At 57.3% G+C, this 26434-nt stretch overlaps 1 protein-coding gene and 1 long non-coding RNA gene across 8 annotated transcripts; one reads left to right on the top strand and one right to left on the bottom strand.

Annotated features, from left to right (window-relative positions):
- Window positions 1–22033, bottom strand: FBLIM1 (filamin binding LIM protein 1). 7 transcript variants are annotated; one of them, XM_019500024.2, is made up of 9 exons: window positions 21715–22033; window positions 13994–14110; window positions 10549–10840; window positions 8825–9003; window positions 8129–8258; window positions 7335–7504; window positions 6382–6560; window positions 5193–5310; window positions 1–3569 (listed from the first exon to the last, which is right to left on the bottom strand). In XM_019500024.2, the coding sequence occupies exons 3-9, from the start codon at window positions 10823–10825 to the stop codon at window positions 3456–3458; spliced, it is 1167 nt and encodes a 388-aa protein (XP_019355569.1). In that variant the 5' UTR covers window positions 10826–10840; window positions 13994–14110; window positions 21715–22033; the 3' UTR covers window positions 1–3455. The 7 variants fall into 7 exon arrangements, with proteins under 7 accessions (XP_019355569.1, XP_019355574.1, XP_019355575.1 ...); XM_019500029.2 differs by having other exon boundaries at window positions 8129–8255; XM_019500030.2 differs by having other exon boundaries at window positions 8831–9003; window positions 21715–22032.
- LOC109286288 (uncharacterized) lies at window positions 18194–24664 on the top strand. Its single transcript, XR_002094281.2, has 3 exons — window positions 18194–18280; window positions 19339–19570; window positions 22282–24664. It is a non-coding gene; the product is annotated as an uncharacterized LOC109286288 (long non-coding RNA).
- The last annotated feature ends 1770 nt before the right edge of the window (window positions 24665–26434 follow it).

The following is a 26434-nucleotide window of genomic DNA, read 5'->3' as shown; positions in this document are numbered from 1 at the left end:
CACATGGCAGCTTTTTATTTTTTTTTACTCAGGTTTCAAGAAGAAAATGTTTTACACAGGATCATGTCATCTGGGAGCAGGATTGTTTTCTTAAATCAATACATTTACATAAACCCATCAGGCGCCTTGCCTTTTTCCTGAAATAACCACGAAAGGATGGCAAGGAAGTTACAATCTGTCTAGAAAAAGAAGGGACTGCTGTTTTTATTTTTTCCCTGTCTTGCATTGTAATGCTGTTTTTCTTACAGCCCTCTTACAGTGACAAACCCCACTAAAACGCTATGGTGCCCTGCACACTGACAGCCACCCACATCTTAAATCTGTTACCAAATCATGCTCCGTTCCTGTAGGATTCAGGGAAGAAGCAGCTCTGGGTGAAACAGAACCTAGTTGACACACTGCTGTCGATATGGTCTCCGTTTTTCTCTTGGGCCTACCTGTGTGACCCAGTGGTCTTTTATTTCAGGCCTGGTGGTTACTGCCCAGAAAGGTGTGCATCTAGAGGGAGGACCTAGCTTGCATTGTCTCTCTCATTGCAGAATCCTAGCAGAGAGAAAACCCCGCAGTTTTGGTTGAGCTGCCCTAAGGAAAAGTCAAACCTCACGTAGCTCATCCGACCATACCACGGTAAAACGTGCCCCGTCTCTGGTGGGATTGTATCACACGTGGTTATCACGCTAAAGGGAGACCACATGCCTTTTCCAGTGGTGAAGATGTGGCTTCATGCTTGAAGTGTCAAGCTCTTTGGGGAACCCTCCTGCTCTGTTTGTATAGCCTCTGGCGCCGTGGCTGACAACGGGGGGACTGAGGTGCTACCACAATGCACGTACTGAACAATAATCTACCAGGAGCACCGAGCTGGAAACGAGCCCTCTAAATGCGGTGTGCTGGGGTACGCCGGACCTGTGCCATCGCTTAGCATGCTGCCACCGGAGACACACCTGCTCCCCTTTGCTGCAGCGTTTCAGCAGTCACCCTGACCCCACAGAGGGATCCTCTAGGGCCATGGCTTTCAACCCTTTTTCATTTGCAGACCCCTCTGGAAATTTCAAATGGAGGTGTGGACCCCTTTGAATTGTCAGGGTGGGGATTCACATCCTTTGGATTGATCACAGTTATCTTTCGTGAACCCCTTAGACATAACTTGTGGACCCCCATGGAGTCTGTGGACCACAGGTTGAAAACCACAGCTTGGGAGTGAATTTTGGCAGCATTTTGTGCTGGTGCAAGAGCATGACGTGTGAACGGCCTGGTTCAGTGCTAACACGCTGAGCGGACCACGACCACGACCACAACCTCCCGCTCTTCCAGCACAAAGATAAGCAAGTGCTCGTGCTCTGAGCGTTTGGCTGACATGAAAGGCACAGGCTCCTTGTGCCATCTTCTTTGCAGATGAAGCTTTGAGTACACAAGGAATACCAGTTTCCATAGGGAATAAGGATGTGCACCTGCTTTCAGGGGCCTGAACTTTTGCCTGCCTTAAATGAGCAGCTCTTCAGGGCTTGCCCCGGCCTGGAGGGATGCAACCTTGGATGTCATCTTGCATCTGGAGTGTTTCATTTCCCGTGGAGGTGTGTGCGGGCTGAAGTATCAGTGTGAGTTACTCAAAGAGATCAGCAAAGCCTCGAGCCCATGGTCCATCTTCCTGGGGAGCGTGGTGTGGACAGGGGGAGACCAACTGGTGTGGACACAGGCCGAGGCTGCTTGATTCCCTTCCTGTGGTTCCTGGCAGGCACAGTGGCCTCAGCACCGGAAGCAGGGAGCACAAATCGGTGCCCAAAGGGTGGGGACAGGCTGGGCCACAAGCAGCGAGGCCAAGATGCTTCCTCTCGCTCGGATGCCTTCTCCGATAGTGCTAGCACTCTTACCAGCGGCCGGCCGTAGGCGGAGGGGGCGGCCAGCTTCCCATCTGCTGCTGGAACCCCGCCTCTCTGCAGATGCTTGTAAAAAATAATTGCTGACAAGCTGCCTTTGCCGTGGGCTGGATCACACTGCCAGATAATCCTCAAAGCTCCCACTGCCTTCCCTCCTCAGCCTGTTTCAAACAACTCTGCACTTGTGCCATACGGGTTGCAGCCAGCTCTTCAACCACCCCCAGCACCGACCTGCGACAACTCCCTCCATCACGCTACGAAGCGCTTCACACAAAGTGAAGGGCGGGTGGGTCAGGACATTATTCCCGTTTTACAGCCATGGAAATTGAGGCACAAAGGGCAATTTCATCTAGCAGGCAAGTGGCCAAGCCCAGTCTCCTGAGTCCCAGGCCAGTGCTCTGTCCACTATCCCAACACTGCCTCCTATACCACCAAGTTTAGTGGAGGCTTGTTTGTCTAGTGATGCTTCTGCCTCACCCGGTACAGTTTGAAACTGCTTCTTCCACTGAAATCAAAATACAGTACCAGCTTCCCCAGTCCCTTCCTCACCAGACCTCAAATTCACAGACTGGGGAGAAGGGTGCATTGGGGGGACCCCATGTTTTAATACATGGGTAGCACATCAGCTGGTCTCCTGTGGCTTGAAGCCCCTGGAAAAGGCTTAATTCTGCAGAGATGTGCAAGACACACAACAGCACTTGGAGTTTGCCATCAGAGTCATACAAAACCCGGTTTCCCGCAGCCCCACGTTCAGGCCTCCTCCATTGGAGTAAGCAGCTCCATTTCATCACAGTCGCTGAGGAACGATGGAAGATGGGATCTTAATTACAGGCCTGCTCCTATGGCCCTTACTCCCTCGAGTCCGGCCAGAAGGATCAGGCCTTGAGCTGCTGCTGGACCAGTCTCATTTTCGGGATGCAATGCTCTTCCTTCGCAACATCCGTGGTACCGTGCTGAGTCGGGACTCAGGCGGAGGCTTCAGGAAGCCAGAAGACAATGAGTGTTACCTGCTGTCGGGGAAGGGGAAGATGCCCTCCTGGGTATGAAGCCAGCCCCACTTGAGTCCATCACCTCCATCCTGCTGCCGTCCTCGTCGGAGGGGTGTTGGCCACAGCTCAAGGCTGGCTTTCACCCAGTGTTAGTATCACGGTCTCGTTGCTTGTGTTCCTACTAACACCCAGAGTGGGGAGCTCTCCTGCAAACTCCACCGGGAAGATCCTCCATGATGGTAAGGCAGCAAGGGAGTTAGTTTAGCAGGCCAGGAGTTTGATTGCAGTCTCTGGCATCTCCTCAGATGTCCCCATAGCAGGTACTGAGAGCTGTTTGACGTGGGACCTGGAGCCGGTGCAGGGGAGAAGGAGCCATAGGGATGGAGGGAGGCAGCCCTCCGCCACCTCTCATGGCCAAACCAGAAGCAGGGAATTAGCACAGTCCTACCATGACAACAGAGACCATCAGGACAGGGCAGGACATGAGTGAACAGAGAAGGGAAGAACACGGACACGCTTTAACATACTACGATGGCTCGCCTCTGCCGTGTGACGGCATCCGCAGTTCTCCAGAGACGCCTGCCCCGGTCCCTTAGCAGGACGACTCGTTCTTCTGGCTGAGGTGACAGGCCTTGCAGAAGATGTGGCTGTCCAGCGGGTAGCAGCCACTCTCGGTCGGCTCCGGGGACAGGGCAATCCTGCAGTTCTGCGGGGTATATCAAGCACGCGTGTTATTTGGGCCATGCTGTTTTCAATCACTCGGTTCCCACCCTTCAAACCCATCCCGCCGCTCTAGACCCAGCCCCGTGCTGCATTAGCTTGTGTGGCCATGAGTTACACACGCCTGTTGCATCTGGGCCACGGCACCCAGGCAGGAAGGTCAGTGCACTTCTGTTCTGCCTGGGCAGGATCTGACCACAAAACTCCTCCTGTAGGAGATGGGCTTATGCACGTCCGGAGGCTGTGAGGCCAAGAGGTGGCCCGAAAACCACGACTCACAAAACCAGCCATTTCCAAGAGCAAGATCCACCCATGCAGCTAGGCACCAAGTACTTTAACAGCCCCTGGGAAGAGGGAGAGGCTTTCGGGGGTATGGCCTTCCAAGCAGAGAGGTTGAAACAATGAGGGCAGGAAGTGGGCCACAGTGAGCCAGACTGCTGACTTATCTCCATTGACTTCAGTGGAGTCTGAGGCAGGCTCCGGACTGATTTACACTGCTAAAGGCAAGAGAGTCTGTTCACATGACCCCAGCCTTCCCCTAGGCACCGTAACAAGGAGGAACCTTATGGGGCCAGCTGTGCACAGTAGCAGCATCTGGACTATGACGGCACTGCCCGTTCCAGCTGAAGATCCAGTGGTTTTTCCCAGGGGTGCAAAGATCACAAAATCTCAGGGGCCAGAGAAAGAAAGGAGGATTCAACCTTCTCCAGGCCAAGGCAGGGTGGCTCTACCACCACCTGCCAAAGGCCAGAATCGTAGAGCAGTGGCGCTGGAAGGGATCCAGGGATCATGTCTAGTCCAACCCCTGCCTGAGGCAGGATCAGTCCTCTCCAAACCATCCCAGACAAATCCATCATCTAACTCCCTCACAAAACTACTGCCAACCCTGATGCAACACAAGGCATCACACCCGAACCTGCTACAGGTCAGGCGGGGGGACCACAGCAGCCAACATCCCATTAATATACGGTCAAGAGATCCCAAGAGGCCATGCCCCTGCTACAGAGGAAGGCAAAAAAAACCCCACAGCCCATAGGCAGACAAGGTTCTTTGGGTAAATCTGATATCTTTTATTAGACCAACTCAAATGTTGGAAAAGTTCTTCTTTGCAAGCTTTCGGATATAAATACTCTTCGTCAGGCTGAGGAACCCACAGCACCTTGTCTGCCTATGTCCTTAGACCAACACGGCTACAACCTACACCCCCCACAGTCTATATCCATCTGACCATGGGGTAAAAATCCTTCCTGATCCGCTGCCCGGCCCTATCTTAATTAACCCCCGGGAGACAGCTTCCATCCAGGGGTTGCTGATCTCACTGTTAGGACCTTCTCCCTGGTTATGGGAATTGCACATAAAGCCTGTCTCTGGGGACAGACAGAGGTATCAGTTCTGTGCACATCTAACAATACCTACATCAGCGCTTACAATGAAACTGTTGCATCCTCTCGATTTGATCGTTCCACTGGGGTTCAAAGTTAAGAGTGACTGAGCTAATTGGTGTCACTATGAGACACAACAGATCCGCACAGCCCAGGGTGCTCGCAAGCAGCTGGGCCGAACTCTTTGCCCTCCCTCCAAACACCGGCAAGGTCCTGGCACAACCCACCTCGCAGCGGTAGCAGGCCTCGTGGAAGTTTCGCCCCAGGCACTCGATCTTGTAGACGTCTCTGCCCTCGTTCGGGATGATGGGCTCCTCGCAGGCACTGCATACGGAGGCATATTTCCTGGCGGGACAAACAACCAGTCTGTGAAGCCCTATCCATTAGCTGCCACAATTTGTGGTGCAATTTGAAAGGAAAAAAAAGACTCTCCTCCCTCAGCTGTCCTGGGGATGGGCAATGTAACTGGGCAAGATGACCCGTGATGTGGAGACAGTCCCAATTCTGCTCTGGTTTATGCTGGGTTTACACCAGCAAGACCCCACTGAGTCCTCACTTCCACCAGCGTGGGAGTAGACCCCGGACACGCATTCATGTGACTAGAAATTAAATGCGAGTGAATGCCAAGACCCCGGAAGAAGAAGAGAAGCAAAGGCCTGGACATGCAGCATGTCGGCAGGGGTATAGTTTTTGGGGGGTTATAAAATTGCAGCGGGACCCAGAGCAGAGAGCTGCTCTCAGTCAGGGCTAGCAGAGTGCCTCACCACCAAGCGACAGGGGAGGGGGTAATGGCCTGCTTGCCTTGAGCAAACACCGACCCCGGATGGAACGGGACAGATGACAGCTATGCTGGGGTTACTTAAACCGCTGTGGTTTTCCACCTGATCTTTCCAGGTTAAGCGTCCACTGGATACAAGTCATTACACCGATCCAGGGGTTTACATCCTCTGCCCACTCTTCTTTTACACTGTTGTCAACGTGTTGCATGTCCAGACCAAAGGAAAAAGAGTCTTGCTCACCAGATGCAAGTGGAAGGGCTCCAGCCCACCAACCACTCCTCCCAGGAGGAGTCCACTCGCACAGCCCAGCGCAGAGCTTTAATGAGAGCCCTGGACAGCCTGGGTTTGCTGGCCTGAGTCCTTGCTCTAGCAATGAAGGGCCTGCTCTTTCTACCCCTAGAATTAGCCAAGTTTGCAGGGGTCACAGACTCAATTCCTCCCTGCTGCACAGCTGGGCACCCAGCAACCCCTTTGCAAAGCTGTTCTGAAACACCACAGGTGGGAGCGATTTGGTGTCATTCACACCCTGGTTTCCCAGGGGTGAACGACTCCCCGCTTTGCATCTTGTGGAGAACCGAGCCCTGAGAGAGGAGAAGCAGGAAGAGGAGGCAGCCGTTCCACTGGGAACACGGGGTACCTGTAGAAGTCATCGACGCAGTGCACCTGGTCCTGATCATCCACCGCAAAGCTCTCATCCCCGATGCCCCGGCCACACACGACGCAGGTGAAGCACGCCGGGTGGTACCCGTTCCCCAGGGCTCGGACGATGTGCTTGAGGATCACGGCCTGGCACTTGGCACATTTCTCCAGGGTGTCCTGGGGCAAGGAGAAGAAGGGCAGAGACCACTCAGAGGTGCCTCCTACACCCGTCGTTGTCCTGACTTCAGAGCCTACTGCTTTGGTACAAGTAATACCCGTAGATGCATCGCGATTATGGGACACAACGTCCACCTGTCCTGCAGCAACAATCCTTTGCCTCTTGGCAGTGCTTTGTCTCTGGGTTCTTTCCAGCCTGTTCCAAAGCATCCATGATCTACATAAGCATCACCCCATTTCACAGGTGGGAAAGGCAAGGCACGGATCGGGTATGGTTCAGCCAACCAACCAGGGTCTCTCATGGTCAGGCCCTCAGCTCCTGATTTTCAGAGAGCAACACCACTCTCCCAACACCACTCTCAAGGGGCCTCGGACAGAGCAACCAGATGTGGAGGCAGAGGCTTTGTCTGGAAATCTGGGCCCAAGCAATTTGGCACAGATCGCCTGGTTGGAGTCAGGGAGGGAACGCAGCAAGCTGGAGCACCTCGCCCCCCGTGCTCACCACCTGGCCTGGTGGGGCTGAGCACCCCTGCAGCCATTGGGGGCCCGTGCACGATCAGGCCGTTGTTCTGTCTGGGCTTGCATCAAATCCAGCGTGTCTGGGCATCACAAAGACGAGTCTCCCCATGGGGTCTCCCTGCACTCAGCCCCCCAGGATTCACCTCTTGCCAAGCTGCGGAAGTCCCCAGTTCCCCTCCTACTCCAGAGCCAGAGCCTACACCTGGGGACACAACAGCCTGGTCCTTCCCACGGCCCCACGCCCAGACCGCTTACCTGGTAGCAGGAGTTGCATATTGGACGGCCGTCTCTCTGGTAGTAGCGCTGGCCCGCCAGCCGGCAGTGGCAGACGCGGCAGGTGAAGCAGTCCGCGTGGTACTGCTTCCGCATGGCCTCGATGGCCGGTGCCCGGGCGGATATGGCTTTGTGGCAAAAGGCGCAGACATCTGCAAGGAAGGAGGACATCACGGCACTGGGACTGGTGGCTCCTCCCAGGCAAAGCCGCCAGCCCCTGAGGTCCCTGTGTCAGCACCAAGGGAGAAAACCAAGCCTCGGGGCCCCGGTACATCCCACGGCGGGTGGGAGAGTCACCGATGAATTTTCCATTGTCTTCAATCCCCTCCAGCAAGCAACTTGCATCTTCCCCTTCCCTTACGAGGCTCCTGACACTCCCTTCCCCCTTCACAAGGCTCGTGATACCCCTCGGCGGCAGCCCCAGTGCCCTGGCCAACCCCAGCCTATCCTGTGCCAGGCATCAGGCTGCTGCCACGCATGAAGATGTGTCCTGTATCAGGGCAGCGCTCTGAGGCCAGGGCCCGGGCCCCATAGGAAAGGGCAGGCCATGCTCTGGAAAACGTTGTGCCAGTGGGGAGGCACTCAGGACCCTATCACCTGCTGACACTGAGCCCCAGCCCTGTGCCTCAGTTTACCCACCTGGGGACAACACTGCTCGTTTTGTGTGCACGGTGCATTGGGAGCTGGAGATGCAAAGTGCCATCACAGCACCCAGCACAGTGACATGGGCTCGCTGCAATCAGCCTTTCCGCACCCGTCCTGCTCCTCATTGTTACCTCTGGAGACGTCTCTGTCCAGGTGCCCGTTCACACCCTCCTTTGGGTCCTGCTGCTCCCGGGCTTGCGCCAGGCTGCTCAGCTGGCTGTGGTGCTGCCTCTGCTCTGCTGGGAACACAGTTGAGGCCTGCTAAGCAGAAAGAGGCCTGGTGAGCGGGGCCCCAGGTGTCTCACCGGTCCAGGCTGAGCACGGGGGATGGCAAGAGCTTCGCTGTGCCTTGATGACAAACTGCTGCAAAGAGCAGGAGCATCCTGGGGACAGGCGGCATTTGAATCACATCAGCTCTGCACGCTGCTGCAGAGACAAGGCAGCCAGTCCCTGGGCTGTGGGGGAGAGCTTGCAAATCCAATCGTTCCTGGAGAACAGCGACACACGCTGTGCTAGCATACAGCAGCCATCACGCCAGGGGCTGTATGCACGCAGTCCCTGTCGTGTGACCCTGTGAGCTAACACACAACAGCTGGGAGAAAAGCAGGATCATTGGCCCCATTATACAGACGGGCAAACTGAAGCACCAAGGGACAAGCGACTTGCTCAAAGTCACACACAGATTCCAGGAACAAGTCTGTGTCAGAGCGGGGAACCAACACGAAGCGTGTCCCAAGGACTAGGGTGCTGCTCTACAGGCTTCAGGGTTAAAAACACCTAGGAAAATTGGGCCGTGAAACCTCCCCAGTGGCGCCTGAGCAACCAACCTGTACCTGCAGAGGCCTGGGGGAGGCCACGTCCAGCTTCTGCAGGTCGGGGATGAGGGTCTCTGCCGGCCGGGCGTGCGGCGCGTCTGCGAGAAGGCACGGCGGAGGAGGAGGCGGCGGGGGGAGGTTCGGGGCAGAGCCCGTGGGGACATCAGCCGGGCGAGGAAAGGAGGAAAAGCCTGAAACACACAAGGAACGGCTCTGGACTCCGAGGGGCCGGGGGCCCTGCCATCCAGGGCAAGTGCTTCCAGATCTGGTGGCTCCACGTGGGCGCCTTGTGGTCCAGGCTGAGAAAACCTCCCTCCCCAGAGAGGTGCAAGCTGGTGGATGTAGGGAGACACCCCACGCTACGAGTCCTCCAGGGAGGGACTGCTGGGCAGGTTCCTGCCTGTGCTTTGTAGCAGCGGTGTCATCTGAGCCTGGGGTTTCATTTGTGGACACGTGTCAAACTGGGGACACACGTGTGTGCAGAGGCAGGCAGGATACGCACGTTTCTATCACACCTGCAAAGAAAGCTGCCTGCACGATAGCCCCATCGAGAAGCTGGCTTTGGTATCCCTGGGTACAGAGTGGGGACCTGAAGCCAGACAGGCTAAGTGACATGCTCCAGGCCACGCAGGGAGTCTGTGACAGAGCCAGGACCTGAACCCAGGGGAGACAGGAAGGGAACGAAGCCAAAGCGGCTGGTCCCGTGTTGGGCCTCGTGGCACTCTGGCCCTTCTCCTGTTCTCGCTGAGCCACGGTTTGGACTTTGACAGTGCACCCCCACAGTCGTGCTGGCCGAGGCAGCGCGTTTGGGGGGTAAAACGCCCTGAAGGCTGCAGCCACATGTCTCTGGTGGCTGTTCAGGGGGAGGCTGTGCAGGGGACAGAGGAATCGACCTGCACATCTACTTGCTAGCAAGTGGACAAATCCATCTGCTCAGCCCTGTGTTTGCTCTGCAGCCCACACTCCACCCAGCCTGCTCTGGGAAGGATACGACCAGCCCAGAAGGCAAACTACCTTCGCCGTGGAGGTAGAGGGAGCGTGGTAGCAGGGCCAACAGACCTGACAACCAAGTGGCGATGGGCAGCAGCTGGCACATGGAGAAGGCTGGCATGCCTCCACGTCACTCCAGCAGCTGGGGAGCTGGAAGATGAGGACTACGGGATCCTTCGGCCGTGCTTGAGATCCCCTCCAGCAAAGCAGGGCTCCTCTTCCCACTGGAAGCACCTAACCCGCTACCTGCCTGGCGCCAGGGGAAAGCAGGGGGTGGCCCCACCTTGCAGCTGGCTACTTCTTTAGGGTCGGAGCCTGGCCTGGACGGGGAGGGCTGCAGGTACCGGTGGTGATGTGCTGAGAGGCTGCACTGAGGGTACCTGTGCCAGGGTGGCCCGGAGGGACCAGCGATGCAAGCGCGGTGCCCACAGCCTGCCTCAGAGGCAGGGGAGCGCCCCAGGCTCCATGCTGCAAGAGGAGCAGCACAGAGACGAGCAGGGAAGGAGCAGAAAGCAAGACCCAGCCTGAACAAGCAGCTGGGAGCTGTGCCCTGAGGAAAGCGCAGGGAGAGCTGCTGGGGTCCAGGGCCTCCAGACTTCAAACATCCTCTGCAAACAATTTGTGGCTCCAGCACCGCACCCTCCTCCCCAGGGGAGCAACCTGTGACACCCCCTATTGTCGGCCCGGGTCCAAAAAGAAGGCTGCGAGCCCCCTGCACTGCATGTTGTCCCTTGCATTCGCCTTACCTCCATTGGACCAGCCCCCCCGGCCAGGAGACGGCCCGGCGGGTCCCAGGGTCCTCCCATTCTGCTTGCCAGCAGGGCAGCTGGAGGGCAACTTCTTTGGGGGCGACGCTTGGAGCGGCTGAGTCCCCGCAGGTTTTGCAGCCTCCCTGAGAGGCTCCGAGCTGGGCTGACAAACCTCCGGCCTAATGCCTCCCTTGACGGCCACATCCCGCTTTGGCGGGGCCAGGGTGATGTATACGGACGAGGCAATCCTTTTCTCCACCTTCCCGGACAGCATCTTCCACGAGGGGCTCTGGAAGGGACAGGGGCAATGAGAAGGAAGCCAGGAGCTGCGCTCTTCCTCCCGACGGGGCTCCCGCCACCTCCGTCCCCCTGGCCGTGACCCCGCAACGCCTCTCCCGGTCAAGATCCTCCCAGTCTGAGGCTCTCCCGTTTCCCACACCCTGGGCGCGTAGGCAGCGGCGGAGGTGAGCTGGCTTTTGGGGCTGTGCCCAGCTGCTCCCAATGAGCTACAGCTATTTCCCCTTTGGCTCCTATGCACTCAGCGCTATCGGCCCACACACGCCCTGGCGTTCAAAGTCTGCCTTCCTGGAAAGGAAGGAGAAAGAAACCAGCCCATCGCACCCAACAGGAGCCCAGAAATCAGCTCATTTTTCTGCAGAGCCAGGTGAGCTGCGAGAACAGCGCTGCCAACACGAAGCTGTTCCCGACGCGGCAAGGACCCCGTCCTGATCTCCCTCATCCCCATGCCCGGTTCATTACTAGGAGGAAGGAACCGGATCAGGAGCAAAAGCCCTGGGAAGCTGCAGAGCTGGTTTCTACACCGTGCTGCTGCCACTTTGCTCGCTCTGTGCCTCTGTTTGCCCATGCATAGGGCAGAGAGGATGAGCCTGGCCCGTTTCAGAGGGGCTGTCACCTTGGAGCTGTGAAAGGGGAGGCAGCAGAGGCACAGAGCGGACAAGGATGGTGCACAGCTATTTCTACAGCACCAAAGCTCAAAGGCTTTCACTTGCCTCGTAGGCTACACATGCACCAGGGCATCCTGCCAGCCTGCGGGAACGGGACAGCTCGAGGCTCTCGTACTGTGCTCCAGCACTCCCGACGGCTCAGCCACAGATGTGAGATGGGATTACCATCAACTGAGACTAGGACCACATGCAGAGGGTCCAAATCAGACAGCTCCCTGTGAACCATACAGCCCACAAAGCAAGGGCTTGACTCCCAGCCCCTTCTGCATCGACCCCAGCGGCTCCACTCAGACCCTCATTGCAGCTCTGATCCCTACCAGAGCCTCTCTCATGAAGCACAGGCCCCAGGGCAGAGGTATGGCAAAGTGGGCAGCCTAGCCCTGGCATTTCTTGCCACTTAAGTGCTTTATTCTTTCCACATGGATGTCTGTGAAGAATCAACTGGGGTGTGTATCCAGCATGGTGCAGCCATGGATCCCCAAGCCCTTTACACAAGAAGCCAGGAGCATCATCTGAGGGGGAAACTGAGGCACAGGGAGGGTCAGCGGCAGGAATAGTGCCCGCATCACTGAACCACGCTGTCTTCCCCAAAAAGCACGCTGGTTCTTTGCCGCTCTCGGAAGGATGTTACTGGCTCCCACCAGTGCAAGGGGTGTGCTAAAAAGGAGGCTGCCGGCATGGATGGGTGCTCCGTCCCTGGCTGTCAGGGCATCACAGTACCAATCTCACCATCCCGGTGGGTACCAGGACAGCAGATGTCTCGTCAGTGAGGCTGGTCCCATATGACTATAGTAGACCATGGGCCTGAGCTCCCCCCTTCTCCCTGCAAGGGCAATGGGGGAAGCTCAGTACAACACCAGGGATTTAACTGCTGCCATTCATAAAAGCCGCTTGGCTAAATTCCACCTCTCTCCCCCCGGCTGCTTTCTACACTGGAAAGGACCCCCGGGCACTAACGAGCTCTTCCACCTCCTCCGGGAAAACTGAAATCAGCCAAACAACGTGTGCGCGGGGAGAGCGTGCAGCAGGTCGGGAAGGCCTGTGCTTGGGCAGATCCATGTCTCGGTCAAATGAATTCAGTGCACGGATATGGAAACAGCGCACGGAAAGGAAGGGGGGAGATGCAATCAGATGACAGCAATCCTAGAGAGGTTGGGCTGGAAGGGATCTCCAGGGGTCCCTCTGGGCCAACCCCTGTCCTGCCCCCAGCGAGGGGGCAAAAAGCTGCCTCTGTCCGTGGGCCGCATGGCACAGGTGGGCAATTCTTATGGACACATCTCTTGGTAGCTCCAAGTGATCAGGAAAAAGAAGACGTTTGGCCAATTTGTGTCGTTTGCATGGAGGAAAAGCCACAGGAAATCTGAGCTGAGGCACGTCAATCCCAAATGACCCCGGGTGCAGACAGACACGGCAATTACGCAGACATAGAAGGCAACAGGATTTATCCCTCGTGAGCGTATGACCCCTGATGTGCTCTAATGCGTCCGCCCCAGCCCGCAGCCAGCAGAAGCAAGCCTGGAGCGGGATCCTCTACAACGAAGCAGCTGCCGAGTTATCCTGCCTGACTCGGAGCGGAGCAGATGCCCAGAGCAGTTGCAACGCATCAGCCTGATGACCGGCGAGTCCGGCCCCCTTTTCTAAATAACCAGAATGGTTTCATCTCTCCACTCCCTTTGTCTCGTTATTTCCTTCCATTTTACTACCAAGGCAGACAACACCCCAATTTGAAACAAAACATTCCATCCAGCCCGAAGACCACGCTGTCTTCCCATGCTCTGCGGCTGCCGGAGAACCAGTCTTGGCTGCAGCCAAGCAGCTGCTGACGGTGCACGAACGCGCTGAGGCTGGTTACAACATGGGAAGTCCTTGGCACCCTTTCCAGTAATTTTCCAAAGCCCATGGGAGGCCCCAAAAGCTGAGTGCTGTAACCTGGGATGCAGTGGGGTCCTTTGCTTCTCCAGAGCACTGTCCCCCCCACACTGTCAAACATGATCTATGGGAGGGCACGAAGCATCGCTCTGCATCAGGTCAACCCCCCAGGACCAGACCTCCACTCTCTTCCCAGCTCCGAACTCCCCTTGGGCAAGATCCCTCTATGCTCTGAGCCTCAGTTTCCCCAGATGCAAAATGCAAGAACAAGACAGACCCAACTCAACGAGAGGCGCCGGTCAAACCAAACTCATCAGTGTTTTGTGTGCACGGTGCTGAGAGACGCTCAGTGAAAGGTCCTGGAGGAAAGGCAGAGTTAGCTGATGCTTGGGCCCTGTCGCCTTTTGCATGGCATTATTTACGTGGAAAAATCAAGGAGTTTCAGCGATGCCCCCACAGGTCTGGGGAACTCCTGGGCAGCTGGCTAAGCGGCTTGTCCCTGATGTAGTGGCAAAAAGCAGCCAAAATTTAAAAATGCAGCACAACCCTCCACCAGAGCCACAGAGCTGCAAGTTCTGCAGGAATCAGAAACAGTTTAAGCTACTTACCGGGGTTTCCCACTCCCTAAACTGGCCCGCAAGCCGCTGTCTCCCGAAGTGGACGACGTTTCAGCGCATGCCTCTGGCAGCGACGTCTGTAGCAGCTGTGATCGCTTAGAGAAGAACCTGGTGGCAGAAAAGCACGTCCGGTTACAATCAGCGCCGAGCAGCATCGTGACCTGAGATTGATGTCCCTAACAACCTCCTTGCAAGAGATGGGCCCAGACTCACGGAGAGGGTCGTCTTCTACGATCTTAGTTTGAAATTAGGAAAGATGCAAAAGGTAAAAAAAAAAAAAAAACCAACCCCCAAAAACCATTAACATAGTCTGATGACATCATCTGCCATAAACCATTAGCAGCTGGGGGAAAAAATCAGAATTAAAGGAACAGTTTGGTACTTTCGGCCCCAAACTTCAGTTCTGTAGGGAGAGCTGTAACAACCTAGGACTTTTTGTATTTCATTAAGACAGGGGGACTGGATGGAGCTCAAATGTGACCCACAAATGGGGTTTTACTGCACATCTTTTTCTCTTTATGGAAAAAAAAGGCAATATAAACCTGAAAACATTGGGATTCTGGAGAGCGGCCCAACATCTCCAATCCTAGGAGCACTCACACATTCGGCTGAGAGCTGACAGTCCTAAGTGTTTAACTTAGACTTGCTTTCTCCAAAACGTGACTTGACGGTTTCAATTAAAAAGGTGTGAACAAGAGAGAGAGAGTTTGAAAGGCTCCAATTAAAATCTCCTTCTACTCTCAATTGCTCAACTTCCACTTTCTTGGCTGTTGCACTCTCATCATTTCACCCGCCTTTCGGCATCATAAATACTTCTGGACCAACAGGAGGAGAATTTCTATGGGCAGAAAGCATTTGGGGAAGTGGGGGCAGGCAAACAGACTTGAAACTCTTTCCAACACTATTTATACATGATAAGGAAGCAGAGAACGGGCCAAAGCCCACAGATATTCTTCCCTGTGTAGGTCACATCTGGGTGTAGTTTCCCCATCAGAGCCAGGGCCTAAAACACAACTCCCGGGAGAGCAAAGAACTTTTTTCCGACTACTCAGTCGGTCTAATAAAAGATATCGCCTCGACCCAAAGCATCTTGTCTGCCAATGTCCTTACATCAGCGCAGCTACAACCAGCAACCCAGCAACTCCCAGGAGAGAGCAAGGAAGCGCCGTAGCGAGAGACGGGAAAATGCCCAGCCTGCAAAGCAGAGCAAAGTGCGGAGAAGTCAACCAGAGGCCTGGACAGCGGAAAGTCAGCGGGAGTCTTCTCATCCTTCAGCCTGAGCTAAAAGGGTGGGAAGCTCAGGGCAGAAAAGTGTGTGAGTGGGCTGGAAGGGGGCACTGCTTCTCCTTCTACCTGTCTGATATCGCAAAGCCATTTCTGTTGCAAGATGAGGAGTGTTTTTCTCAGCCAGGGTCCTTTAAAGCAGACCCTCCCCGTCTCCTGGCACACGCTCAAGCACACGCACTCCAGCAAGCCAAGGGAGCCCCCAAGCAGGGGATGACTTTCCAAACCATCTGCACTGCAGAGCCGCAGCGTGCAAACCCGCGTCGCTCGAAGACCCGGCGGGAGCCCTCGCTCCTCGCCGAGATCTTGCGATAGGCTGAACCGAGCCCTTTGTCCCTCCGTGTTTATGTTTTAATATTGTTGCTTGGATTTCATTTCCTGGATCGCCACTCTGGGGGGGAGGGGGATCCCGCTATACCTGCGAGCCCCGGGCAGCCCGCTGTGATGGGGACCCGGTGGTACTAGGCTGACTCCAGTGAGCAGCGTAATGAGAGGCGGGGGTTTCAGGATTGGGGGCACGGAGAAAATGAAGTCCTGAGTCTGAGCAATATTACACACCCGAGTAACCCAGGTGAATGCAAACATACCATCTGCTTAGGAGCCTCTCCGCTCAAGGTCAACGTAGATAAATAAAATTAAACTAGCACCCACAACCAGGGTAGATGCACTTCGGCACCTCTTAGTGGAGACGCTCCAGTCCTTCACAAGCAGTTAATTAGGCCTCCCGACAAAGCTAGGAAGTAGCCATCATCTTTTGCAAGTGGGGAAACCGAGGCACGGAAGCAGCCATTTGCCAAAGGTCACCGTGGCAGCCATCAGCAGGGCTGGGGTCAAGCCCAGGAAGCTTAATTGGAAGCCCTTCTGGCTCCAAGCACCAGGACACCACAACCCCCTGGGCAAAGATGCCCATAGCATGGTTTGTGCGGCTGCTAACATGCTTTGGGGCTGGCAGGGAAAGCACCAGACCCACAGAGATGAGGACAGGAGAGGACACTTGCTACCAGCACACACTGCCCCGTAACAGGAGAGAGGATCCAGAGGTGCTCTGCCTCTGCAAAGGACCCCCCACCCCTTACGGCATGGCAAGCCCAGCGTAAGCCTGCCTGTGACCCGCGACTGGTAACGGTCACCCCCTCCGTCACACGTGGGGACACGGATGCACGACACAAGAACACCGCTGGCTCGCATCTGTGCAGGGATTCGGTGCGGACAAACCCAGCAATCCCGCACAGGCCTTTGCCAACCGCCCCTGGGATGTTCCAGGCAGCAAAATTCTTCTTCCGGTGTCGAGAACGTGGTAGAAACCTCCCTCCTGTAGCTAAAGTAGGGAAAGGGAAGGAGCGAGGCCTGGGCAGCCTTCCAGCCGCTGTCCTGCAGGCCCCGCCTGGGCTAGGGATCGGGGTTCATGCAAGCTGCTTGCTCTCCGACTCCGCGGCGTGGGGGGTCCTGGTTAGACCTCCAGCCTGGCTCTGGCTCCTTCCCTGCGATCGGAGGCTGGCAGCGATCCTGGTCACCGGGTCAGGGGGTTCATGGTTCCCATGTGCAGAGCCAGCTCCTGCACCTTGGCTTCCTGCCGCTTTCCCTGCTCTCCTGGCTCCGTGGTACCATCCGGCCTCTCCTGCACCGTGCCCACATCCCAGCGCTGCACATGAGGTCTCAGTGACCACCTCTACAGCCTCATCCCAGAAGTGCTGAGCCCGAGCGAGGTGCAAACATTCACCCCCTCGGCAAGACAGAGCTCCCACCTCGATCCAGGGGAGCCGGGCACCTAAGCACCGCGGAGAATCTGGGCCAGGGCTCCACGTCTGATCCGTGCTACGGGCTCTTTGTGCTGCTTGACAGGGAACTGGAGAGCAGAAGAAATCCTGCCCCCAGCTAAGCGGGCTTTCGTGTAACAAAAACCAGACCCCGAGCCCGTGGGGAGCAGGACGCAGCCCCAGCGTGTGGGAAGTGGGAAGGTAAACCCAGCACGCACATTCTGCGCATACTTTGTGCGTGACATAATGATTCGGAGATTTTTTTTAAAGCCGAATTCTCCCTCTTCCTTGGCTCAGAGCGCATCTGTTAAATGCCACGGAGCAAACAGGCAGCCCGGCCCCCGGTTCCCTGCACCCAACGTCTCCCGGCCCTGCCACCCAAGGTGTGGGAAGGGAGGTCAGGAACGGACGGCTGCCATTCACCAGCCGCAGGCACGTCTCCAGGGGGGAAATCGTGAAGTCGAATTTCTTACAAAGGATACGCACGCGTTTGCTTCAACACAGGGGAAGCGACCGAGAGCCCGACCTCTCCATGTGGCGCTTGGAGACTTTGATCCCAGAGGAGGGCACATCCCAGCTTTTCCTCGGAGTCAGCTGCTGAGTGGGCGAAACGGCACAGAGAGGCCTGGGGACGTGTCTCGTCTTGTGGCTTCCTTCCCCTCCTCTGCCAGCCTCCTCCAGCTGACTCATGTGAGCACCACCGAGGAGCCGGGACCTCCGAGCCCCGTTCTGTCTCCGCGGCTTTGGGCAAGTCCCGTGGCCAAGATGGGACGAAGCGGCCCTGATCCTGGGGGCTCGATTTGAGACCTCTCGGGCGCTGCTTTCCAGAGGGCTGTGTGGTTACTCAAAGGGTAGGGGGTGCTCTGCACCCAGAGACATCAGCCCTGCAAGGTGTACCCTGGCTCGAGGGCTCGGTTTGGAAGCTGGGCTCCAGCCTTCCTCGCTCAGCTCAGCCACTTCCATGGAAACCTTCGGGCATGCGGAGCAGAACTGAACTGAGAACAGCTGAGTGGGTTCACCCAGTGCTTGGACCGGTCCCCAGCTCGGACCCTCTAGGGTCTGTGAAGACAGCGTCAGCATCTCCTGAGCTCTGGCACCGCCGTGTCTTTGCAGACCAGTGATCCTCGAAGGGTGCCATGAGGTGTGAGGACACGAGCAGATCTACTAAGCAGAGGTTCAGGCTTGTCCCTGTCTGGGCAATCTCCTACCCCCCCCGAGCCAGCACCTCTGCAGGAAAGTGAGCACTGTAATATATAAATAAGTGTTTGAATTTGGGGCTCTCAAAGGTTGCTGTGGACACTGGGAATCCTGCAGGCCAGGGCAGAAGGTAGGAAGGGAGGCAAGGCTCAGGCAGCTCCCGCGGGTGTAATCCTGCCTTGCACAGGGCCGCCCCCGGGAAGCGACGGGAGCTGCGGATGCATCCCAGGCCCAAACCCGCCGTGAGCTGCTCCCCGTAATCACTTCATGGCTGCAGGGGGGTGCAGCCTGGCCCCGCTGCAGGGAGAGCTGTGTCCTCCAGCCTGGCCGAGGGTAGAAGCCCAGCAAGGCTGGGGGAGACCACGACCCAGGGCAGCGATTCCCAGCCGGGGGAAGGAAGCGCTGTTTGTTCAGACCCAGACGGCCGTGTGTGGACAAGCCTGGCTTCACAATGGGAAAACAAACAGGGCCCTTCACATCCCAGAGCTCCATATTCATCTGTCAGCTCCTCTGTCTGCCAAGCCCAGCCACCTGGCCTCTCTCCTTCCCCTGGGGCAGGGCAGGGAGGGGGAGGCTGAATGCTTTGAGCTCAGCAGTTAAGGGCTAGGAAAAGGTTAACAGGGGGCCTCTAACAACAGTCATCGAGCCCCCAGGCTCTTCCCTCCAAGCACATGAGGCCCAAGCAATGCACTGCTTCACCCCCATGTTGCCCCCTCTCTTGTCCCCACCATGGAGAGGCTAAGGGACTTGCCCAAGGCCGTGCCTCCCTCTGCTACCTCCAGCCACAAGCGCAGGCTGGCTCGCCTCCAGAGGTGGAATCAGGACTCCAGCCCTTCCCCCCAGCTGGGGTCCGGCCTGCAGGAGGGGGGTCTGGCGTGGGATGCAGGGCCTGCCTGGGGCCCACTGCTGATCGCTGGCGCCACGGGGACCCAGCGTTAGCTTCAGGGCTAAGGTCAGTCTCTGGGTACTGGAGAGCAGGACGGGGGGAGGTAGGGGAGGCATGGGAAACCATTTCCACATGTGCTGCTGCGGGAGCTCTCGCAGGATCCTGGGCTAGATCAGCCTAGAGCCTGACTGGTTTTCATTCACCGTTTTTAGGTCCTTTAACCACACTTAGGCCCACGCCACCCTTTAACCTCAGGAACAATGGCCAGGCCCATGCCACCCTCCACCTGGCTGCTGGGGTCCAGCCACTGCCGACCGTGCGCCAGACGTGGCTGCTCACAAAGCGTGACTAATGCCTCCTCCGAGACACAGGCTTTCCTCTGCACTTCCCGGCAAGGTCAGACACGATATAGCTCCGAATCATCAGGATGACGAAGTCCACCTGGTGAGCAAGCCTGGCTGCTTAACCCTTGCTGATCCAGGACCCATCCTTGAGAGGGGCAGAGCTTCTTGGGCACAGAGCTTGCTGGAATGGCAGACCTGGGGATTTCTGAGCAAGGGACTCGGCTGCTGCTGGTCCTTTCTCCAGTGCCCAGGGAAACGGGACTTTGCAGGCCTGCCAGACGGTCTGGATATGCTCGGTCCTGCCTCAGCGCAGGGGGCTGGACTAGATCAGGGCTGTCCAACTGGATGCCACTGCCTGTGACGGGAGCGCCAGGCTTGCACTGGATGCGTGCGCCACATCAAACTGGTGACCACAACTGGTGGCCACATGCAGCCTGTGCAGGGTTAACTCGCCTCTGGGTTTGCTGCTCCCTGCACTGCCCTCCTGGTGCTGCTGCCAGGGTCTCCGGGCCCCCCTTCCACCCCGCTCACGGGCAGGATAGCAGGACGCTGTGCATGGGGCTAAGGGAGTGGTCTCATGATCTGGGCCACACAAAATCTAAAGGTCCTTTCCAGCCCGTCTTTTCCACGACCCTAAGAGACACAAACCATCCTCCCGCTGGGACAAAACCCTGCATGGATTCAAGCCCCAGGCAAGCCTGGTGCTCCCGTCACGGGCAGTGGCACCTTTCTCCTAGCACAACGCTGTTCTGCACCCGGTCGTTTCCGGCACCCGGGCCTTTCCCCAGGCTTTTCTGCCTTGATTTGCAAGGATAAAAACTTTGCCCGAACATGCTCAGCCACTTTGGCAATGCTGGGATAGTTACGTGCCGCTCTAGCGAGATGGGTGTCCTAATCCCCACAGGCATCTCCACAAAATACCTGTGCAATGAATGGCTCTGCCTCCCAGGGCAGGAGATGCAGCGTGGCCCACTGCGGGGCATAGGCGGGGGCTGCTGTCTGCTCCCGATCCTGAATGCTCAGACCAGCTATGGAGCTACACCAAGTCTGACTAGCCAGCATCGGGTCCTGGCAGTCCCCCCAGGAGCTGGAGACTGCCTGCTGGGACCCCGATTCCTCCCCACCTCCAAGAGTCCTACCTCCCCTACGACCCCCATACAACACCCTCCCTTGATGACAGCCATGCCACACACCCAGGGGAGCAGCTGGCCAGGCCCACGGGCACTGCAGAGACCTGGGGTCAGTTCCCTGCTCTGCCACGGATGTCCCGCGGCCCCTGGGGCATGTCACTTAGTCTCTCCAGGCCTCAGCTGGTGCAATGGAAATGAGAGCAGCACCCCATCTTGCAGAGGATGTTAAAGACAATGGAAATCCTCCAGTGCTGTGGCCACAGGGGCCAGCTAACCTCTATCTCGGATAAGGTTTAGTGGCCCGGCAGCCACACCCCGCCAGTCCTGCTCCAGTTGCAGCGCTGCCAGAAGACGCACGGGTTTGGGGGAGGCTATCAGCTGCCCTCAGAGCCCAGCCAGTGACTGGCCCGTCACCCCCAAGCGCTTTACAGAGCCTGCTAGCTTGCCCGGGGGTGGGGCAGGGAGGCATTAGCCCCATTTTACAGACAGGGGAGTCATTTCAAGCTCCCAATGAAATGAAATTAGGTGCAGGGGGAGGAATCGGGGCTTCTCCCCCATGGCAAATGCACTGAAAACAACCGATATCCCAGGGACCAAGCGGCCAGGCTGGCTGGGCCCAGGAGCACGGTGCGGGGGCTAATGCAAACCATGTGCTGGCTGCGCTCCTCTTTGTGCCTGGCCGCAGAGCTCGCACCGTCACCCCCTCCTTGCCTGCCCGGGGCACCCCAGCCCAGCCCGGCCGGCGGGGTGAAGGCTGGTGGACCCCGGGGGAGAACGGGAGGTGCCAGGGCACCCTGTCCTGGTGGCGACGGTTGCAGGGGGACGGGGTCTCAGCCCTGCAGCGGGCGGAGGGAGGGGGTCCAGCTGAGGAAGGAGGCAGCGTGTCTTTCATTAGGAAGGAAGCTGGGCTTGCATCACCCCGCGCGGGGAGGGGGCGCTTCTGGCCCTCCCCAGGCCAGCACGCCTAGTGGTGGGAGCCCCCCGCCCCGGAGACGCAGGGCTGGAGGGGAGCTCCCCCCCCCCCACCCCGCCCCGGTGGGAAGGGAGCCGGGACGCACTTTCCCGTCTGTGAAATGGGGCGAAGAGCTCCCCGGGGCCGACCCGCGCCGCTTACCTGGGCCGGGGCCGCCGCGGGGAAGGCAGAGCCGGCAGCAGCATCCGCCCCTTCCTCCTCCTCCGCTCCCGGCCAGGCGCCGCCTTCCCGGCCCCGGCCCCGGCCCCGGCCCCGGCCGGCCGCGCAGCGCCTCCGCACCGGCTCCTGCCCCGTGCACCGCTCAGGAGGACGCCCTCCCGGCCGAGGCTTGGGTCTTCACAGCCTCCCAGGATGGGGATCCCACCTCCTGCCCGCCTAGGGAGGCCAGCCTTCCCAATGCTGCCCCTGCTGCTGCTGCTCCTTCTGCCGCCTGCCCGCGCCCGGAGCAGCCCCCTGCTATGCGAGCCCCCTCCGCCCTCTCTTTTCCAGCCCAGGTCCCGCAGCCTCTCCTCATAAGCCCCCCAACGCTTTTCATTGCCCTCCACTGGACTGTCTCCAGTGTGTCCCCATTTACAGCTGGGGAAACTGAGGCAGGAGTGCCCCCCATCTCTGCCATCCACCCCAGGTGGTGCCTAGCCTCTGCTGCCAGGCGGTGCTTTGAAGCCTCCTCCTTATTGACCCTCCCCATGTCTCATCCCTCTGCTCCAGGGCGCGGGGAAGGCAGGCACCTGGGAGTTGTTGGCCGTCGTCAGACCCCGATGATGCCGCAACCTCCACCAACTGCGGTCCGGTCCGCTTGGAGGGGAAGCGCCCTGCCCTGGAAGAGGAGAGAGCGGAGGGAGCCCAGCCTGCCACCCTCTCCCCTGCGGAGGGACCCACAATGGGGCCGTGGCCCTGCGGTCACCTCCAGCCCCATCTGGGAGCTGTGGTAGACATCAGCTACCATCGACTGGGAGCATCTCCATCCATCAACCGCCGACAAGGAGCATCTCTGCTCGTGCCCCCAAAATGTTGACCCCGTGGCTAAACCCACAGGAGCTAGGAGGCCCCGGTCCTGACCCTGGCTCGGATGTTGCCTCGCTCGCTGCATGACCTTGGGCTCGGTTTGGGGTCTGCCCCCAGCTGTGTCAGAGCAGATGCGGACCACAGCTGTCCTCTCCCCTGGCTGTAGAGAGACACAGGGAGAGATGTCTGGTCAGCCTCTGCCTAACAGGATTAATTAAATCATCTAATTAAACAAAGTGTTCAGCCACTTTTGTAAGGCTGGGTCTAAATCCACAATCAGCCACCCTTGGAAAGGCACCAGGGAGGAGGTGTCTGCCTTGGGCTAATTTTGAGAAGACAAAGACTATGGGGGCCCTGGCTTCTCCCATCTGTAAGAAAGGGATAGTAACCCTGCATTTCCCAGGCAGAGGTGTCCGGAGGCTTAATTAATTCATGCTGGTGAAAGGCTTTGAATCCCTGAGCTGGAAGGTGTGGGAAGGCAGACTATTGGTGTGACCCTCGACGCAGATAGGTGGGCGGCAGAGCATGATGCAACCGATGGACCACGACCCGAATGATCCTTGCTTGGCTGTGTGACATCGCGTCGCCTCCCCTCGTCTCCCATTGTCTTGTCTACATCAACGGGGCGCGCTGTGTGACAGGGGCCGTCTCCCGCTCCGGGTGCGCACAATGGAGCCCTGGTCCGAGCTGGCGTCTCGAGGGATCGCTGTCATGCAATCCCATTGAGCTGTCTTGTTGGTAACGAGCAATTACATTTTTATTGCTGTTTGAACCAGCAGGGCCTCAGAGACAGGATGGGACCGGACCTCCTTTGTCCCCAGAAAGGGGACTTTTTTTTGTGTCTCAAAACCCTGTTTTGGCATTTACTTTCCTGACAGGAAGAGATCCCTGTTATCTGATTTCCTACAGTGCCCCATTCCCAGTTACATTCACTGACATCCCCACGGCAGCAGGAATCCTGGTTTTCTCCAATATAAAAAAAATCCCCAATTTTCGTATTTAAAAAAAAGTAACCCCAAATCCACATTTTGCTGTGATTAAAATGAAACACAACTCTCTCTCTCTCTCTCTCATATATATGTATTAGTGATGTTTCATCAAGGAAAATTGTGGATTTGGGGTTACTTTTTTTAATCCAAAAATTGGGGATTTTTTTAAATTGGAGAAAACCAAGATCCCTGCTAGTCAGACACTGCCCACAAACCCAGCTGGATGCTTGGACTAGCAGAAACAATCCTGGAGTTGCAGACAAGGGGGTGGAAGGGACCTGGGGAGGTGACGTCTAGTCCAAGCCCTGCTCCAGGCAGAACCAGCCCCACCTAGATGGTATGCGAGGCGAGGGGTGGTTATTTGCACTTGGACCTGCTCTGTTGCAAGGCATCAAGTATTGGCATCTTGGAGGGCAGAACAACGGTCCATCTAGGCCTCAGAGGTCATCTCTGATGTTACTGGGCTAGAAACCGTGTCCAGGACCCAAAGAGACGCCTGGGACACGAGCCGGGACCGGCAGCAGCATTGCTCCGAAGCCGCGTGTGAAGTGAAGGGCTCTGGGGGCCGGCTCCTCCAAAGGGAAGGAAAGGCTCGTCCATGTAGGTAGCGTAGTCCCAGGCCCCCAAATAAAGACACAGAGCACTGGGGCCGTTGCAGGAGGCAAATGCCCCAGGACACGTTGATCAGGAAAGCAGCAGCATTATGAGCGTAACCCTTCTGAGACCCACATCCACGGGCTGCCACAGACAAAAGCCAACCTCATGGGAGCAGCACTGGATAATGCGAATCGGGGGTCCGCCCTCCAGCCTGACTCTGCAAGGGGCTCGCCGTTGCTGCTTAGTTTTGCCCGCAGGGGTTTTGAGGAGACCTGCGCCGTGTCAGCGGCTAACACTGGATTAGTCACCTCTGAGGCTCTGCCTGGGCAGGAGCAGCCTTTTGCTGCAGGGGGGACAGGATGAAGGGGCGCGAGCTAGACCCCAGGAAGGGTCAGTGCAGATCCTGCGCAGCACTACGGGGGGGCAGCGTGGAGAGCCCCGTGCAAAAGGAAGGGGAAACGCGGTGATTCAGGAGCAGTCAGACCTCCACGTGGAGGTTAAGCCCCCAGCAAGCACTGAGCTCCCAGTTCCCCCAGCAGCAGGAGGGCACACCAGCTCTCCCCCCAGCCTGCCTTGGCACAATAGCAGGAGGAGGCTAGCTAGCACTGCTCTCCCCTGCAGCTGCCAAGTCCCCCGAGCAATCGGCAGCTACAGCAGCATGCACCGCCGTCCAGTGCTACGTGCAGGCGCCCGCATCCCAGCCTGACCCTCGCCCAGCCGAGCTCCCCCGTGTGATAAGCACAGAGGCTTTCGAGGATGCTGCACACCGGGCTCACATTAGCTCATGTTTCCTTCCTCCCTCTGCCCTCCTGTTGCTGGCCTAGGCCTCGTCTCTCCTGCCTTGCTCTCCAAGCAAGTTCTCTAGGTCTTCTCCCAGGCCAGGAGCTTGGTGGGGGCCACGTTGTGTTGTGAAGGAGCCTCCGACTTCCCCAAGATGCTTTTAACAACTATATTCTGTCAATGCAGTGGGCAAAACCACACTGTTACAACCGTAGGTACGTTTAGCTTCTGGTCTGAACTCCAGCGGCTGCCATGGGGTTATTCCCCGAGCAGCTCAGCTTGGAGTTATTTTTAAAAATAAATATCCAGTTCTCCAAGGGTTGGAAGTGGTTTAAAACACGCCGCTGGAGCCCGAGCTGCCCCAGGTGTCAATGTGGGCCCACGGCACCGTCATACCAGGGATTAAAAGGCTGCTCTGGTGGTTTCAAGCGTTTCCCTTTCAGCACCTTCTGCAAATAAACCTGGTGGCTTTTCTGGTAAGCGGCTTCAACAGCAAATGCTTCCTGCCCTGCTTGAATGGAGTTTACTTGTGCCCGTGCCAAAGAGTTTGACGTGCTGGAGGAAAAGGGCTGCGCCGCTCGCATCCGCTCCCTCGTTTCCACTTGGGAAGCGCAGGTCATAGGAAGGGACATGAGAAGTGCTGGGGTCACAAAACCCAGGGATGGTTGTGAGCTGCCTCCTGCTGCTCACGTCACCTCGGCACATCTATCCGCAGCCCTCCAAGCCAGGCAAGCAGCATTACTCAGCCCTGCACAGATGGGGAAACTGAGGCAGGCAACGGATAAGAGGGTCACTCGAGGTCAGCAGCAGCTCCATAGAGAGAACTCAGGAGTCCTGGTACCTGACCCTATGCCTTCACCAGGCCGTAGTGCCACCGTGTTATTTCAAAAGGGGCTTTATTTATTTTTTTGTTGTTGTTTTAAATCACAATTTAAAAAACAAGTTGTTGCTGCTCTCCCAGGATGTGGGAGGACGGGGCCGACTGTGAGGAAAGAAAGAGGGTTAGGGCACCAGCCACCACCACGGGAGATATGGGTTCATGTCTCGGCTCTGCCACAGACTCCCTGTACTACCCTGAGCCTGTCACTTAGTCTCTGCACCTCAGTTGCTCATCTGCAAAAATGGGCATAATAGTACTCTCCTATGATGGGGATCTTCACGCTTCGTAATCTTTAAAATTCTCTGTAAAGGTTGCAGGGAATAAGTCCTCGACAAGGCCCTACGGGTCAGGAGTTATCCCTGGTTTTCTGAATGGGAAACTGAAGTGCTGGGGGAGGCTGTTCTCCACCTTGGACAGGTAGGAGCTGAGGCCCAGCCTGTCAAAGGGACTCCGGTGCCCTCCTGCTTCTGTAGGCGCCTACTTCTGTCACCCAACCAGCACCGACCGTCTCCAAACTACCGCTCAGCTGCCGTCCAACCTGAACATCTGCCCCACCTTCGCACCAAGCCCACTCCGCAGCCAACAGGCACCTACCTCGGGGAGCACGCGG

The sequence above is a fragment of the Alligator mississippiensis genome, chromosome 13 (genome assembly GCF_030867095.1).
Source record: "Alligator mississippiensis isolate rAllMis1 chromosome 13, rAllMis1, whole genome shotgun sequence".
NCBI classification, from domain to species: Eukaryota; Metazoa; Chordata; order Crocodylia; family Alligatoridae; genus Alligator; species Alligator mississippiensis.
Note: the sequence above shows the minus strand (reverse complement) of the source record. Positions and strands in the feature narration are given on the sequence as shown.